This window comes from Pollicipes pollicipes, unplaced genomic scaffold, assembly GCF_011947565.3.
Source record: "Pollicipes pollicipes isolate AB1234 unplaced genomic scaffold, Ppol_2.1 Scaffold_7261;HRSCAF=8764_pilon_pilon_pilon, whole genome shotgun sequence".
In the NCBI taxonomy this organism is placed as follows: Eukaryota; Metazoa; Arthropoda; class Thecostraca; order Pollicipedomorpha; family Pollicipedidae; genus Pollicipes; species Pollicipes pollicipes.
This window is the reverse complement of record NW_023597054.1, coordinates 21,624,129-21,641,460: the sequence shown is the minus strand read 5'-3', so window position 1 is coordinate 21,641,460 and position 17,332 is coordinate 21,624,129. Positions and strand designations below refer to the sequence as shown.

The 17,332-nt window shown below is 54.1% G+C and overlaps 1 protein-coding gene across 1 annotated transcript; it reads left to right on the top strand.

Annotated features, from left to right (window-relative positions):
* The first annotated feature begins 239 nt into the window (after positions 1-239).
* On the top strand, positions 240-17,076 carry LOC119113254 (copine-8). The gene is made up of 8 exons (XM_037237608.1): positions 240-523; positions 2,139-2,385; positions 5,291-5,485; positions 7,953-8,484; positions 10,756-10,891; positions 11,790-12,032; positions 13,527-13,705; positions 14,815-17,076. The coding sequence occupies exons 2-8, from the start codon at positions 2,315-2,317 to the stop codon at positions 15,136-15,138; spliced, it is 1,680 nt and encodes a 559-aa protein (XP_037093503.1). The 5' UTR covers positions 240-523; positions 2,139-2,314; the 3' UTR covers positions 15,139-17,076.
* Positions 17,077-17,332: the final 256 nt, after the last annotated feature.

Below are 17,332 nucleotides of genomic sequence, written 5' to 3'. Positions count from 1 at the left end.
GTTCTCCACCAAACCGTGGTGGACTGTTTTTCCCGATGATTTCTAACATAGCTCTTCTTATACAGGTATAATGTTCATTTGAAAACCTGTGCTTAGCCATAGCTTTGATACCGTAGGCACTTGTTAACATAACTTGCGCGGCTTTGTTGAAAACACGGCAGATTTCATTCCAGGAGCAAATAGGTTGCTAAATCTTGATTTAGCTGCTTTGTTCCGCACTTCTTAAAACTGAATGTAGCGCATATGCTACGAGAACAGCGCGTAGGCAATCACAGAACGTGAGATGAATCATGTGATTTTTACTTAATCATCCACGGGGAAACACCGTTCAGAGTAAATCATTTAGTGTCTATGTTGCGTCATGTGCGAGCTATCCTGATTCCCAAGGAGTGGAGTGTGCAAATGTCAAGTACACCGTGATTAAATGAGAAATAGTCGCAACGATAGTGCATATTGACGAACATTGACATGACGTGAATTGCCCTCACGTTCATAAATCAAAGATTTGCCCTTTGAGCTGCGGGTAAGTTAGGCTTGGTGACGTGGTAGTGCGTTTTGGTGAACATCAACCGTCATGTTAGGTACCCTCATGTTAATAAAGCGAAATTTGCCCCCTTGTTAAAGGTAAGCCATGCTTGTTTAGATGAGTGTCCATGGCCAAAAGATGTTATATACAGGTTTGCATGGAATGAATTGGGCTCACCAAAACCTGGTTTTAAGTGAACTGTGTAGAATGAAGTATGCTGTGATGTATACATGCCATGCTTGCCAGGAGTTTTGTTATGATGCTACAATACCTGAATGGTCGTGCTAGTCCTGTGTGCCCTGAAGTGCACATAATGCTGAGATACTTGTAGCATTGTTGTAGTTCATTGTATGAAAGCTGACCCTAGATGCATCAGCTTAAAACATGGTTTTTATTATTTGTTGGGATTGAAAGGCCACATGTTGGCACTTAAGAAGTGTCCATTAAAAATTCCTTGACATATGTCATTATATTGGAAATACTAATGTATGGCCATCTAGTCAAGTTCTAAGGAAAAACTCAGAATATAGTAATATTTTCATTTTCTTTGTACCCCACATTTTGTTTCAGAGATAATGACAATGTGGGTCATATGCCTTTTAATGAAGCACATGCAACTAAATGATGTGGGGTACCTTGGATGTGCCTGATTTGAAGACAGTAGGATGGAAATCTGTGCTTTCTGTACCTCACTCTCACCTTTGAGAGATACCTGGGTATGCCCTTTGTTCAGGTGTTTCCTTCTGCCTGGATCATCAAAATATAACCATATTTGTACTCTCTCTTCTGCTTTCAATTTCTTGGAAAATAGACCAAGACTGTGTATTCCTTCAACTTGTTTCTTAAGATAGTGTTTTAAGGTATGGTTATTTGGTTCATTTTGGTAATTAACTGAGTGAGAATTGGATCATGCATTTCAGGACAATGTTATGGTCATTTTCTACCCAAAAGATAATATTTACTTCTATCATTATTTATTTTCTACTTCGTGCATTTCTTCATTGGTGGGGAAGGAATGATACACATGGGCTATTATTATAACAGTGTTCATCACTTTCTCCATTTCATTAACACTGTTGGCCATAGTTCAACTTCTGAGAGTATGCATCAATTGGATGTGAATGTGCTCTTTAATGCTATATCAAATTGTTTACTTGTTTTGCTAGTTTTACAACAGCAAGGGGTTTTAGATGGAAGGCAAATGTGTCTCCAGTGACAGTAGTAGATTATGTTGCAATGATTTTTGGCACTTAATTATGAGTTGCCTTTTCCCATGAACTTTGTGATGTAAATAACATTTTGGTGGTTGTATTTGTTAAAGCCCTCACCAGAATGTCCTGTGTAAAAAACAAGTTACCTGAAATCAGATGTATGTTGCAATTTACTGGTGCACATCCAATGATAACAATTTGGTGATTTGTATACCCAACACTCAGCAGATTCCTTGTGAGGCATTTCACTAGTGTGTCAGGACCATTGCACTTTGCAGAGGCTCGTGGCGATTGTTCCGCTGCGGCCGGTGAAGCATGCCCAGGATACTGGGATACGACTGGGGCACTGGGTGGCCCGAATTCATTGCGCTCTTGTTCGCACTTCGGTTCTTGTTTCACAGATGACATTCTGGGCGGAGCAGTAGCAGGTCAGCCGAGCAAACAGGGACGCGTCCCCGATCCCGCCGCGAACCTGCGTCACCAGCTGACGTGGCGCCTCACCAGCGGCGCCTGGAGGGCGTGACCGGCTGCCGTCTTTAACACCCGCCGCGCCGTGCGAGCGTCGCCCGTGTTCGCCATGACGAACACGTTCGCGGGGGGCACGGCGGCCGTGCCCGTGATGCAGGTGGAGCTCACTCTCTCATGCCGGTACGTGGCGGCGCGGCCCGGCGGCTGCCCGCGCCGTTTGGGTCACCTTGGCGACTGCGGTGCCGTCTGGTCCCAACAACGCGTGGGGGAAACTGGTGGCTGACATCCGGGTTGTGAGCGACGCGTAAGAAGCAAGGATGTTTGGGATGGTGTGATTATTGTGATTCGAGTCATGTTGGGATGCGGTCTGTGCAGAAATCGACCGCTTTTGTTCAATGAGGAGGCAATTGAAACCAAGCTGGCTTGAGGCTAGCCATAATTAGGTGAGATAATGATTGCATTGCTAACCAATTGCATTGAGACCAAACTGGCGTGAGGCTAGCCATAATTAGGTGAGATAATGATTGCATTGCTTCCATTGCATGGCGTGCAATGTTGATTGCCACTGCAAGCACGATACAGCTGATTACTGGGACATTGGTATCGTGCGACCGCAAACCGTATGCGCCGTAGCTAAACAGCACGACTTCTGCTATTTTGCTGTTGTGGCAGATTCGCCTGAGATAGGTGTGTAGCTGATGCAAAGAATCAAAACGAACGTGATTGAACCATTCAGTTATTGAAAGAAAGTGCAGAAGCAGCTGACTATTGATGTGACAGTATTGTCAACCACCAGCACTATTCTTGATGTATCTTTCGAAACGTTACTGCACCAGGCTATTTCGCACAGTCTGTCAGTTAAAACTGTCAGGTAAAACTGTGTGTCATTCTGTTTTGTCCTGCCAGTTGGTCAACGTTTGTGACCGGTGAGGTGTCGTTGGCATATTATGCAAGATACCCTGCACAGGTGTATCAGGCCTATCAGTCCGCTTAAAAGAACAGGTGTCGTTTCACTCCTCCAGTGTATGGTATTAACACAAACTCCTCAAAACGTTCCCATTAAGTACTGAGCGTTTGACATGCCATTTGGGAGGGAAGTTATCAACGTTCCCACAGTTGGCTTACCAGTTGGCTCATTACATGCTGCCCATGCATCTGCTTGATCATTTGTGATTTTTAGAGGGCCGTCGCTTTAGGGTTCCTGGATGCCAACACGAGACGATTTTGACGATTTGCATCGTATTACCTGCTTGGTGCCTGAGTGATCCATGTCATGACTGATGCAGAGATAACTCAAATTTTCACACAAGCGAGTTCCGTCGTTTGCATCCGGTGTGACGGTGGCTTGACGCCATCGCATTAGGAGAGACCTGCTAGTTGATCGTAGCTGAAACATGACTTATGTGACTACATCTGGGTCGTTATTTTTGGTCGAATTTTCTCGATACTTTTAAGGCGCGGTATTCGTGTTCCTTGCCAAGTATTGCCTGTGGTGATTTGTGACCTCGGTTTTAGCTTCGAACATTTGTCGGAAGTGTGAAGTGATTTTGGTAGACCTGAAAAACCTGGCTGCCAGCGCACTAGTCAACCGCCCGTTTTACTCGTCGAGACGGGAATGACCCCAAGCGGCAACCGTACCCTTCGGTCGACACCAGATAACTCCTGAAGGCATGACAGTGGCTTAGGTCGCCTCACTTGTAGCAAAGTCGGCGATGAGCTCACTTGATATTCGGATGCCCGCAAACAATCACTGGGCTCATCCCACCAAGAATGGTTGCCGCAACTCTGTTACGAGCATGCACTATTATCTACTTTTCCCCTCCGTCCCCATCAAAAGCAGGCCAGGCATCTGTAAAGACGCCAGTGCTGACCGGCTGAGTCGGTGCCCCGTGCAATGTGGCATCAATACGTGAGCCGGACAGCTGGCTGTCGTGCGTGTGCCAAATAACCAATCTATTTTCCATCCGTTTACAAATGAGAGCCAATTTGGCAGAGAAAACAGACGTGTACTTAAGTTGTTGTCACTGTAGGGATAATAAGCACGGCGTGCACCAGGGTGAATGTAACCCGTCGTTACGTTCAAAACGGCGAGAAATTAATGGTGGCTGGTGCATTATCGATTGCTCAACTCGACAGGTGGTGCCAGTTATAGCTAGCGTGACACCCGCGAGCAGCGCGCGTATGATCGTGATCAGTCGCGTTGAAACGGTCGCAGTCAGCTCTGGAAAGAAATATTGAAATGATGTGATGATGTGTATTCAAGTTGCTGGTAGTCATTGATTGTTTGCTCCTCACACAGCGGCGAAGGACGACCTTGTGTGACCGTGTGGCATCTAGATGGGATATCTCCTTTGATATGCAGCGTCGTCTCCTGTACCTTGATCCTCTGCAGTCAGACAGACGTCTTAATCATTGGCCCAGATGAGACTCAACTTGAGATTATCTAGCTGCCACGTGATGTCACGGGGCTGTGTTTCGCAGCTGAAGTAATCAGGGAAAGCTTCACGCGCAAGGGTTTTCCAGTCGTCAAAAAAAACCCAGGCCTTCACAGACAGTGCGTCACCAGACCCAGCTCCATCCGTGTAGATGTGGCGCTTGCTGATGAGCGTTGGGCCCGTTTGGTGGTTATGCTCGTGCGCTCCTGCCCGTGTACCTGTCCATGCTGAATGCTTAATCCGTGTGTACTTCCATGCACTCTTCCCTTTCTAGCGGGGGATCCGCCATAAGTTAACGTCTGCGGTGAAGTCGAGTTTCGTATGACATTTCTTTTCTTCCAACGCTGGCAGGCGTAATGTTGAATTCTGTTAAGGTGTCCCCCCCCCCTCCCGTCCTGTGGTGGAGGTTGTGTCATCAACCTAGATCTCCTCACTGCACCTATCTCCACGCACCTCCTGACATACGCTGTTTTCCGGTCCCGTGGATCCGCCGGGCGAACGGGCCGGCGCCTCCCCCGCCCCGCGGAGCGAGTCTCCGTGCCCTCCCTCACTGTGCCGAGTCGGGCACACGGGCAGCCGTCCGCGCGCTGTGGCGCGGTCGGTGGCCGCCGCCGTCACCTCCTGACCGGCCGTGTGGGCTCGCGCCGCAGCAACCTGGCCGACATGGACGTGTTCTCCAAGTCGGACCCGATGGTGGTCGTGTCGCTGGCGCCGTTCGGCTCGGCCGGCCGCGACAAACACTGGACCGAGTACAAGCGCACCGAGGTGGTCGCGGACAACCTCAACCCGGACTTCGCCACCAAGGTGCCCATCGCCTACCACTTCGAGGAGCAGCAGTACCTCAGGTGAGGACGGCGTGGTGAGGCGCTGTGTGCCGTCAGGACCCGGCGCCCCAGCCCCCCGCCCGGTGGCGGAGGGGGGGGGGAGGGGGCGGTGCGGAACCCGCCGCTGCCGTGACCGGTCAGTACGCGGTCCGACCTGAAGAGTTCATATGTTGGCCAAGCGTGATCTGACTTGCTTGTGGGTCTTTTTCCGAATGATATGATCCTGTTTAGGTCTTGGGTTGTTGAAATGGGAAGCTTATGAGTAGCTGGTGTGGCTGGGGTTTAACATGTTTCCTTTATGTTTTTTCTTGCCTGAAAGCGTGGAAAACTCAGAAACCCTTCTACAGATACAGGCGTAGAAACGAACACATGTACAAAGGCCTCCGTAAGATAGGTGAGAAATGCCGTGCAAGATAAACACTGGCAACCAAACGAGTCTATTTTCCTAACTTGTAAAGACCACGTCCTAAGGGAATCAGCAACTGGGTCTAATGTACTCATATGAAGTAATTGACTTCTCTATGCCACGTGCAGGAAATTGAAGATATAAAGACACGTTCTAGATGGATTGTGAGGAGCACCTTGAGTCGCCCCTGCCGAATTTCGGCCGGTAGCTCCGTGCTCGCGGTCGTCTCCGAGCCCCGGCGTGCGCGGAGGCCGAGCCCGCCTGCCCCGGCCTGGCGGCAGCTCGTGAGGCTGGATGCGCCGCCCTGCATGTCACCGCACTCCCCGTGATTAGTGCCGGTGGGCACGCTGCCGCTCGCGCTGCTCCGCCCGCGATGCCCGCCGGCCAGATCGTGCACCTGCACCCTGCGTGGGTTAGGCTTGAATGTCACGCACAGTGGCCAGGATCGATGAGTTGCCGGCGGTCGCAGAAACAAGTGGAATGTGACCGGCGTGGGTGCCGTGCGGCAGGTGACGTCGGTGCTCCGGTGACGTTAATCCGCAGAGTCCCAATCAATCGGACGGCTGCGCAATCTCGTTTCATCTGATGAAGCACTCTCCTGATGCTGGCTTACCGGAGCCAATCAGCACTTGAGTTCGTGCGCTGGGTTTTTTAATGACCCGGGGGAATGGAAAGTGCCCGCTCGTTGCGCCGTGGCGAAGGCCGGCCTGTCGGTTAGCCCACGGTCAACGCAAAAACCGGAGGTATCGTTTTGTTTCTGTGGATACATAATGGCAGCGTGTCGCTGTCACGAAGCTGTGCGTTTTTGTCACACAACGTCAGGCGGTGGACAAAGAACTAGACCATCCACAAACAGGCTTCCCACACAGATCGGAGTGGGGGCTTGCTGCTCTGAGGAGGTTTGCATAACATGTTTGATGGGGATAATCGTTCCTCATGAGACGCCGTTGTGCTCTTCCGCTGATGAATTCACTGCACAGGATAGGATGGTGTGCTTGGAAAGCGCTCGCTGGTACGGTGGTGGAGGAATATGCCCAAAGTTCAGTTGAGTAAAAAAACATCTGGATTCGAGGCCGGATAAAGTGCGCGACCATTCTTTTCAGAACGTTACGCGGACGCGACTCAGGGATCCAGGAGTGAGGTTTTGGCTTAGGTGGGGTATCAAGTGAAGTTTTTGATGAGGTCGGTATCAAGTGAAGTTTTGGGCGAGGTTGGATATCAAGTGAAGTTTTGGGTGAGGTGGGATATCAGGTGTTTGCGTCCGTTGTATTGGAGTAAATGTATGAAAGATACTAATGATAGATGCTGCACAGGAAATTATTATCTACGTACGGTAAGCTGGACGTTACAAAATCACGATTCTAAGAAACTTTCCAGCTCTGCTAAAGGAATATACTAAAAACACTGTAAAGATACGTTTTATATTACGAAAGATCTGTCGAAAATGGTTGGCACCATGCAAACGCCAAAGATTGCCGAAGTTCTCATCTTGCATAGGCCATTTGCTGTATGCCTCGCATTTAACAAGCAGCTGAAGCTCTCAAAGCCGGCCGGCACACGCTGTGCTCTGCTGTAGGCCTGTTGCACGAATCTGCGTGCGCCTAGCAAACGCTCATTTTTCTTCGTCTAGCCGTGGAAGGCGTTCGTTTCACGATCGTTTTGCTCGATAGCTACCGCCCCGATCCGCCAGTCATCTGAAGCATCTGGAGATATCCACGCCGATATGAATAATGTCCGACACGCACCGTATCCGTCTGTTTTTGTTGTGCTTTGTTTTTGTTTTGTTTTTAGTCACGAGTCTACTGAGCCCGTGCCTGTTGCATGTGGCATTTCCACTGGACAATCGTGCTGTATGTCTTGTTACGGCGTTCACGGCTTACAAGCAATTGATTTATGCTAATTCGGAGCGCATTGTCTCACGTCTCACGAATTAATGTTGCTGCTGATCTGGTTCGCCCGTTCGCGAGACGTTCTGGTCCCCCCGGTGCCGTGCGACCCGAGCTCGGTGACCTCCGTCGCCGGCACGTCCGTGACCGTGGTAGCCCTGTGTGCGTCCCGTGACCCCTGCCCCCGCGGCTGCAGGTTTGACGTGTACGACGTGGACTCTGGCTCGGCGCGGCTGGCGGAGCACGACTTCCTGGGACGGCGCGAGTGCACGCTGGGCGAGCTGGTCAGCAGCCGCGTCTCGGAGCTGGCGCTGCAGGGCGGCCCGGCCGGCAGCCGCGGCACGCTGCTCGTGCACGCCGAGGAGCTGCTGGCCAGCAAGGAGCTGGCCGTGCTGCAGTTCGCCGGCCGCAAGCTCGACAAGAAGGACTGGCTGTGGGGCAAGTCCGACCCGTACCTGGAGCTGTTCAAGAGCACGGAGGAGGGCCAGTGGGTGCTGGTGTGTCGGACAGAGGTGGTGAAGCGCACGCTGAACCCCGACTGGCGGCCGCTGGAGGTGTCCGTGGCCTCGCTCTGCAACGGCGACTACCACCGCAGCGTGCGCGCTGTCTGCTGGGACTGGAACTCGAACGGCACGCCCGACCTCATCGGCGAGTGCTTCTTCACGCTGAACGAGCTGAAGCAGGCGGGCAGGGGCGCCGCCTTCCCCTGCATCAACAAAGAGAAGCAGGTGAGTGCCGGCGGCTTCAACGCCTCGCCTCGCGACCGCGAGCTCGTGGGTCGTGCCGGGCATGGGCGTCCCGAAGCAACTGTGGATTCCAACCATGTGGACTGGTCAAGGGCAATGCGTGGACAGTTTGTGCGAGATCTTGCAAGTGGAAGTGTGAGCTCGTCTGTTGCAGTTTATTGGCCATTGGTGCAGAATGGTGATTGGCGTTGTCAGGCTGTTAGTGGGCTCTACGAATAAGCGCTTTGTCATCCCTGTAGACCGCCTTTTTGCCTGTTTGTTTTGAAGTTGATCGGCTCTACTCGATCTTCTGTGTTTATGTTTCGCTGTTGGCACTAGCAGTACGGCATAAAAAAAAATGTTCGGTGGCTGGCGCTACGTTGTAGTAAGGTCACGACGCAGAGTGTCGCGCTGACAGAAAGGGCGGGCACTGCAGGGAAGTGAACCCTCGACCTCTGGTTTCCCAGACGTGCGGCTTTGACCCGCTTACCGGCGCCCGGTCAGTGGACCTGTCTGACGCGTCTGATGCCTACAGGATAACACGACGGATCGAATAGATTCATTTGCAAAATTGTAGTGCGACCAGCGTCTTTTGACACCAAAGGTCATGGCCATGTCTAGGACACGCTGCGTAATTGTATGTTGTTCTCACTCATCATGAGCACCCTTAAAGGATAAGGATTGGCTGATGTCGCCGCACTGTTAACTGTGTCAGTTAACATCAGTTAGCGTCGCAAATTACGGCAAAACGCTGTGTTTGTTATAACAGGCAAAACAACAAGACACGTGGGATTCTTTGGGGACCACCATCGATGTGATGAGAGACTGTTTCCAGTTATGTGTGCTTTTTGGCTTAGGGGTGTCCGAAAATGCAGTTTTGCTGATTTTTTTTTTAGCCCAACACGTGCAGTTACAGCACGCTGCTTTGAACATCATCAAGCTTACCGGTCGCGTTTCTCCATTACCGAATTTGATTGTTTCCTTTGCGGCTGATTTTCCACTAGAAACCATGAGTGCGGACTGACAGTGTCGGGTGGGACTTCTGGGCGCTGAAGCTGCCTCCAGCTTCGACAGCGACGCGTTCAAAGTTGTCTGGAAAGCTCGGAACGATGCGCTTATACGGAAAACATAACGAGGTGTTATGACGAGGTGACGCCCTGTGTCCTCTGGCTCGGGTGCGCCCATTAAAATAACTTGTGAGCCCCGGCGAGCTCGCCGTTTTGTGTGGCAGTGACGTCTGGATTTGTCTGCAGGCTGGCAGAGGCCGCTAACGAACCGAACCGCTCGGCCACCGGCCTTCACCCTCTGATTCGGCGTCAAGTTGCGCCGTGCCGGTTTTTGTGGCGGTGACGTCTGGCTTTGTCTGTTGGCTGGCAGAGGCCGCTAACGAACCGAGCCGCTCGGCCACCGGCCTTCACCCTCTGATTCGGCGTGAAGTTGCGCCGTGCCGGTTTTTGTGGCGGTGACGTGTGGCTTTATCTGTTGGCTGGCAGAGGCCTCCAACGAACCGAACCGCTCGGCCACCTGTCTTCACCCTCTGATACGGCGTGAAGTTGCGCGACCTTGAACAGTGTGTGAGTTTCAATAGCAGCCACGACCTTTGCCACCGCAGATGGGATCGGTTGGCTGGCGCCTGTAAAGCCAAAGTTAGTTGCATCCTGGTCCTGAGGTTGCAGTTGGGACCGCATTAACGAGTTTGATGGCGTCCAATGGAGTGCTTTACCCGCATGTTTGGGCTGCAGGCTGTTAACTTTGATGTAGAGGCATTGATATTCAGTTCACACATCAGTGTGTCTTGGGTCTTCCCCGGTGCGTTCCCGGGGACGAGGAGTTCGTATTTTCGTTAAGGCTTGAAAGCGATCACTCTAGCTGCTGCTAGAAGTACTTGCACGATCGCGGGCGCATTTGAGAACGTCCCGCAGTGGTACGAAATGGTGCATCCACTTGGCACGAGATGTAATAGCCTTGTAGCGGTTTCTTGTCTGTATAGATGGGGTGTGCACGTTTAATCCATCGTCCGACCGGCGACTCCAGTGCGGGTGACAGTTGTTATAATACCGTTACCGCGGTCCGTCAGATAACTGGTGCGTATAACACCAGCCTAACCCGTGAGCTGGAAAAATCGAGCTATCGGTCGTAACAGTCGTGGACTGTTACGACTGAGAGCTCATGATCGCAAGACATTGACTCTGGAAGGTACACCTGATGTCACTGAAGCCTTGGCATTGGCCTAGGTCGCTGCTGCACCTTGATAAGACGTCTTGTTGGTTACAGGCGCGTAAGGGCAGTTCGTACCAGAACTCTGGCCAGATATTCCTGCAGAATCTGGAGATCCGCACTCAGCACACGTTCCTGGACTACATTCAGGGCGGCACCGAGCTGGCCTGCACCATCGCAATCGACTTCACCGGTACGGCTCCTGTCCCCTGACTCAGTGGTACGGCTCCTGTCCACTGATCCGGCGGTACGGCTCGTGTCCCCTGACTCACCGGTACGGCTCGTGTCCCCTGACCTAGGGGTACGGCACCTGTCTCTTGACTCAGTGGTACGGCTCCTGTCCACTGATCCAGTGGTACGGCTTGTGTCCCCTGACTCACCGGTACGGCTCCTGTCCCCTGACCCAGGGGTACATCACCTGTCCCCTGACCCAGCAGTACGGCTCCTGTCCCCTGATCCAGCGGTACAGCACGTCTCCTGACCCAGCGGTGCGACTCCTGTCCCTGACCCAGTGGTACGGCTCCTGTCCCGTGATTCAGCGGTACGGCTCATGTCCCCTGATCCAGCGTTACGGTTCTTGTCTCCTGACCCAGGGTTACAGCACGTGTCCAGTGACCCAGGGGTACGGCACCTGTCCCCTGACTCACCGGCACGGCTCGTGTCCCCTGACTCACCGGTACGGTTCGTGTCCCCTGACCCAGGGGTACGGCACCTGTCCCTTGACTCAGGGATACGGCTCCTGTCCCCGACCCAGCGTTACAGATCCTATCCCGTGACCCAGTGGTACAGCTTCTGGCCCGGCCGGTGTCCCCTTACTCCAGAGGGCGGGCTTTTACGTGTGCTCGTCCCCGCTGACATTTTATGTTGTTCCTGTCCTTTTTAGCGCTTTGGTTAAGGTGTCCCAGCCGGCTGTGCAGCATTCTTAACACTTAACGAGAGCAATCATATTTGCTCTCCTCCAGCCGGCTCTAGCGAGCCGATCTGTTCCCGTTTTCAGCCCGTTTACGCTATCCCTCTGACCGCTGTGCCAAAAATCTGAGGGGGCCGGCTGTGTGGCGCGCGCTTGACCTGCGACCCGTTCCCGGCCACAGCGTCCAACGGTAATCCGATGTCGCCCGACTCGCTGCATTACCTGGGCCGGGACGCCACGGGCCAGCTGCGTAACCCGTACGTCACGGCGCTGCGGGCCGTGGGCCAGATCATCCAGGACTACGACAGCGACAAGCAGTTCCCGGTGCTGGGCTTCGGCGCGCGCGTGCCGCCCAACGGCGTGGTCAACCACGAGTTCTACGTCAACCTGGGCGCGGCCGACCCCTTCTGCTACGCCGTGGAAGGTACCAACCACCTGCCTGCCGCGCCGGAGGGACCGAGGGAGACCCGCGCCGGAGGGACCGAGGGAGACCCGCGCCGGAGGGACCGAGGGTGACCCGCGCCGGAGGGACCGAGGGAGGCCCGCGCCGGAGGGACCGAGGGAGACCCGCGCCGGAGGGACCGAGGGGAACCCGCGCCTGAGGGACCGAGGGAGACCCACGCCGGTGCGACCGAGGGAGACCCACGCCGGAACTGCTATTGTGGAGGGCGTGTTATATTAGCTATATATTATTATAGCTATATATATATATATATATATATATGTATATATATATATTAGCTATATATATTAGCATTAGCTAATGTTAGCTAATGCTAACGTGCGCTAGCGGGTTTCATAGATGAAGCGAAACTGCAGCCTCGACGTTTTTAAGTCGCCTTGTGGGAGCGTATGGGCCGATATTACCTCAGTTTGAAGTGGTGCTGATGTTAAAGTTTGCGATGAGTGGGAGCAACCGTAGAGCTAATTATGTTTTCGTCTTTGTGCTTGCACAGTGCGATTTAATGAGGGCGAAAGTTTTATTTGCGCTTTGCCATACCGGCTATTCGCGGGTGGATAAAGGACTGGTTCTCATATAATTTCCGCGAATGCTTATTTTCACCGCAGGATCCGTTTTCGTTCAATATTGACCGCGTTGTGGAATGACCGCATGGGGGGGGGGGGACTTCTGCGAGGCTCGGGGCTTCGACGCAATGGTCTAATTCTTTGTCAAAGGATTGGGGTGAATGGGCCTCAGCGATGTCAGCCCGGCCCGCGAAATTGGATTTAAGCTTCACCGCACTGGTGTTAATTATGTAGTCTGGCACAAGGCTGGATTTGTAACCAAGCCGTATTGATTCGCACCGGTTTACTGTTGGTAAAGCACGCTTATTGCTTTATTAGTCGGTGCCAGTTATGTGGATGATTTACACAGAAGTTGGCGCTCTGTTGCCAACTGAGAACCAAATTTAACAACCCAACATGAACCCAGTTTAAGACCCGCTTTAACCTTGTTTAGCGCTGATTGTATGTGCTGTGCCGGTGGCCGTTCGTACGTAGATGCAATGATGTTTCGAGACGGGCGCAAAATATGGGGTGAATCGAAAAGAAGCGGACATCTCTCCACTTTCGGATGTCATTGCTCCGGCTTGTCCATCGCCCGAGACGCGTGTACTCATGAGCACTCACATGTACACATGAACGTGCACATTCGCATGAAGTACACTGCGCTGTGCATGTGGATGAGGTGCAGGATGTAGGGTGCTGCACGTCATGAGAACTAACTGTGCGAATGTAGCACTGTGTATAATGTGCACCTAACACTGTGCGCGAGTGGAATTGTCTTTGTGCGGATACGCTCTGGTCCTGAGCACGCGCTGCAGTGTGCGGCAGTGTCTTGCGCTGTGGCACTGCTGGCACGACCTCTGCGGTGTGCAGCGCGCATGTCTGATGCGGTGGGGGCCCTCCGCCCCGGCAGGGGTGGTGGCCGCCTACCAGAAGTGCCTGCCACAGATCCAGCTGTACGGCCCCACCAACTTCGCACCCGTCATCAACCACGTGGCTAACTTCGCGCGGCAGTACCGTGACGGCTCGCAGTACTTCATTCTGCTCATCATCACCGACGGCGTCATCACAGACATGCCGCAGACCAAGCAGGTGAGCGGCTGGCGGCGGCGGCTGGCGCGCGGCGCCTTCCAGAGGAGCTCCCTCAGCTCTGACTGACTGTGCTTGACGCCGCAACAGCTGGCGCCGCCGCCGATCGGGGCCAGTGGCGGCATCAGCTGCAGTGCTGACGGCGTTTTTTTTTTCTCCAAAGCCATGTCTTTAACGACCACCAGGCGGCTCTGCTCATGTTTGGCACAATTAGGATTTTGACCGTCGACGTCAATGCTATTCAAATTGACCCCGTGGAAGATACGGCAAATGTGCCGTACCATGTGGCTTTGGAACTCAACCACACTGGTTATTTTTCTGATGAAAACAATGCAATATCATTGTGTCAGTGTTAATTGGGGTATGCATATAATAGGAGGTATTTATGCCTATTGGTGTGTGTCGGAATGTTTTCACACCTACCAGCATATAGGCACGCATTGAGAATGTAACTTCAGTGATGAAAGCATGAGGCTGCCATCCAGAGACTGCCTGCCTGCCTGTTAGATAAGTTATCGGCAAATTAGACCTGAACAACGACCTCAATGGTTGCCCAGATACTTTGAACGTCTCTGAGCAAAATCCCGGTTAAGCTGTCGATGAGTTGGCCTAAGCCAAACGGGCTGAACTCAAAAGCCATGATTTTATGTGCGAACTTTCGTTTGTAAAATGGCCGTTAGTTTAAGGTATGCTTCGGCAAGAACGGATCGTTTGAACCCTGAATGAGGCTTTCGGCTGATGTGGCCAGATTGCGGTACACTAAGAGACCTGCACGAGCTGAGTGGTGTCACGTACCAAAAGGCCTTGTTTCTCAAGCCCAAAGGGAACGAGTTCTGGGTTTATTTCGTTTTTAGTCCATTTTGAGTGGCCATCATCAGCATTGACGACACACCAGGAAGGTGTAACGGCGCTCAAAGCAGAATTCCGAAATGAACTTGGATCATAAACTCCCAGCACGGCCAGCTTTGGTGGCTGGTTTTGCTCGCAGCAACGTCGCGCTCGCCGCGCGCGCCATGCCCGCCGCGGGCGTGCGCCATGTCCGCCGCGGGCGCGCGCCATGCCCGCCGCGGGCGCGCCCCAGGTCGTGTACCGACTGCAGCGCTGTCCGGCAGGCTATCGTGCAAGCCTCGTCACTGCCGCTGTCCATCATCATCGTGGGCGTGGGCGACGCCGAGTTCGACGCCATGGAGGAGCTGGACGGCGACGAGGTGCGCCTCTCGGCCGGCGGCCGCGTCGCCGAGCGCGACATCGTCCAGTTCGTGCCGCTGCGCGCGTTCGCCGGCGCCGACCCGGCCACCGTTAGGACGCGGCTGGCGCGCGAGGTGCTGGCAGAGGTGCCCACCCAGTTCCTCGGCTACATGCGTGCCAACAGGCTGACACCGCAGCCGCCACGCGACGCTCCTGTCCTTCTGCCGCCCGATCCCAGCCTGCTGTAGGAGGAGTGTTGTAGTCCGGGCCGGGCGTCCCCAGCGAGGCGCTCTGGTGGGGACGGGGCAGGGACCACCGGCCGGGTGTCGTGTCCTCTGATACCCAAAGTGTGGGTGGCCATTTCCTGGTGGTGGGTCCGGCTTATCTGTCTCCCCCCCCCCCCCCCCCCGTGTCCGTACTTATTTGTATCTGTGTACTTATACTCCAATTGATGTGCAATTCTCGTCCCCGTCTTTACGTGCGTGTGTGTGTGTGTGTGTGTGTGTGTCTGTGGCAGCGGCGCTGCCCCGGTGTCGGCAGCCTCGTCCATGGGTCCAGCTCGTACTCCTCAGTATCCGGCGCGCCGTTGTTGGTCGAAGGCCGGAGACCTCTTGGTCCGACCAAGTCGTGTTGCTCCTGCCGCAAAATGGGCCAGTTCAGGTGTTCCTTGTCGCAAATAGCTTGAGTTCACGTAGCGAACTCGTGTCGGCCGTCGGCTAGCCTGTGTGGAAACATTTACCTGGGGCACTGATTCTGGGCTTTTGGCTGTACATGTTATGTTTTACGAGCCGGCCGAGCCGTCTACTGCTGGCTCAGGTTACCCTGGTGCCCAGACGTGTGAGGAAGGTCGTGTTGTGGGAGCCACCCGCTCTGCGCCCTGTGCTTAGTGCGCGTCAGTGGCGTGGGCAGGTTCTTTTGACCTGCTGTTGTTAAGCTGTCATGATCGTCCCTCTTTGGAGCAGGGGCCGCACCTGTCGCCCCAGCGTTTACGGTCGTTTCCCGCCGTGGATGTTTAACTGACGTTTTCCGGGTGGATGGGCCCCTCGGAGATGACCTGTTCGGTCAGCAGGGAATGGTGCCGGGGTTTGTGTTTAAGGCGGGACCACTGGTCGCTGGCCTGGCTGGAGAAGGACAGTCCGTGGAGTACCGGCATGAGGTGGAAGCACCCTCGTCGGTTCCCCAGGTTGTCACGTGTACCCGTTTGCGCCACGTGGGCGGCTGAGGGGCCCCGCACGCGTCCGACAGCGCCGGCTGTGCGCCGCGTGGTTCGTGCCGTGCGACGTGGGACGGTGGGCGCTCTGATGTGAGGCTCAGAAGTGGTGTGATGTGGCGGCCCGGGCTGAGCGTGACCCGCCGCCTCCACCTGCCAGTGATGTGGTGGCCCGGGCTGAGCGTGAGCCGCTGCCGCCGCCCGCCCATGATGTGGTGGCCCGGGCTGAGCATAATCCGCTGCCGCCGCCCGCCCCGTGATGTGGCGGCCCGGGCTGAGCGTGAGCCGCTGCCGACGCCCGTCCTTCGACCAGGCGTCGGCCGGACGACTGGATCCACAATAGCGACCATGTCAAATATCCATGGAATTCCAATGTGCATACACGATGAGCGATATTCGATACAAATCAGAGGTGATGTCTACAAGTTAGTTTAAGGTCCGATCCCCGTTCTGTGTGCTCACACTATCACATTTGCCTGTGGCCAGCGCTCCTGCCAGCCTCACTGGGCTTTGACGACCATTTCATCGGGGACAAAGCATGTTATATATGAAGACCGTGCTCATCACTCGTGCAAACTTCCTCCGTTGCCTACGTGATACAACTGGTTGCCTTTCCCGCCTCTATTTCTTAGTCGTGGCAAGCTCGGTCACCGTTTGTGCGCCGGTTACGCTGTGTGCTGCTGATCCGCCCTCCCGGTCAGCGATCGACTCCTGCTGATAATCTCTGGGAACCCGCGCGTTAGAGGGCTAGATCTGGCGCTAGCAGCTTCCATGTGTGTGCAATAACACGCGTAAAACGCACAAAACACGGGCTTATCGTCCGTGCGCCATCTGTGGCTACGCTTACATAGCTGGATTATTAGTCGAACCACGGCCAAATCGCAGTGGATGTAGTAGTGGATGATGGAACCACGGCCAAATCGCGCCGCCATGCTAGTCACGAACGTGTTTCTTTTTAAGTCACGTGGTTGTTCTATCTGGGCCAGGGATGCGTCGGTGTGTGTCGGAAGGGGGGGGGGGGCGATAATGTGTCCAGCGGTCGGTGTCGTATCGGTGTGATTTGGGCCTGTGACCGACAAAATGCATGCGATGGACCCAGCGACGTCATCCATTCAATCCCCATCTCATGGCGCGCCGGGTTGTAGTTCCTCACACTCGCAGCGCTGGCACCGGCGGTCGGCGGTGGGCCGTCCGCTGTCGGGTGGACATGTCGGCCGAGCCTCGCGCTCCAG

Bases quoted from the DNA above. Each gene is read 5' to 3' on its own strand.
- LOC119113254 (XM_037237608.1), top strand. From the start codon at position 2,315: ATGACGAACACGTTCGCGGGGGGCACGGCGGCCGTGCCCGTGATGCAG. The intron at 8,485-10,755 runs GTGAGTGCCGGC...TGTTGGTTACAG, and splicing joins GCATCAACAAAGAGAAGCAG to GCGCGTAAGGGCAGTTCGTA. The intron at 13,706-14,814 runs GTGAGCGGCTGG...GCTGTCCGGCAG, and splicing joins ACATGCCGCAGACCAAGCAG to GCTATCGTGCAAGCCTCGTC.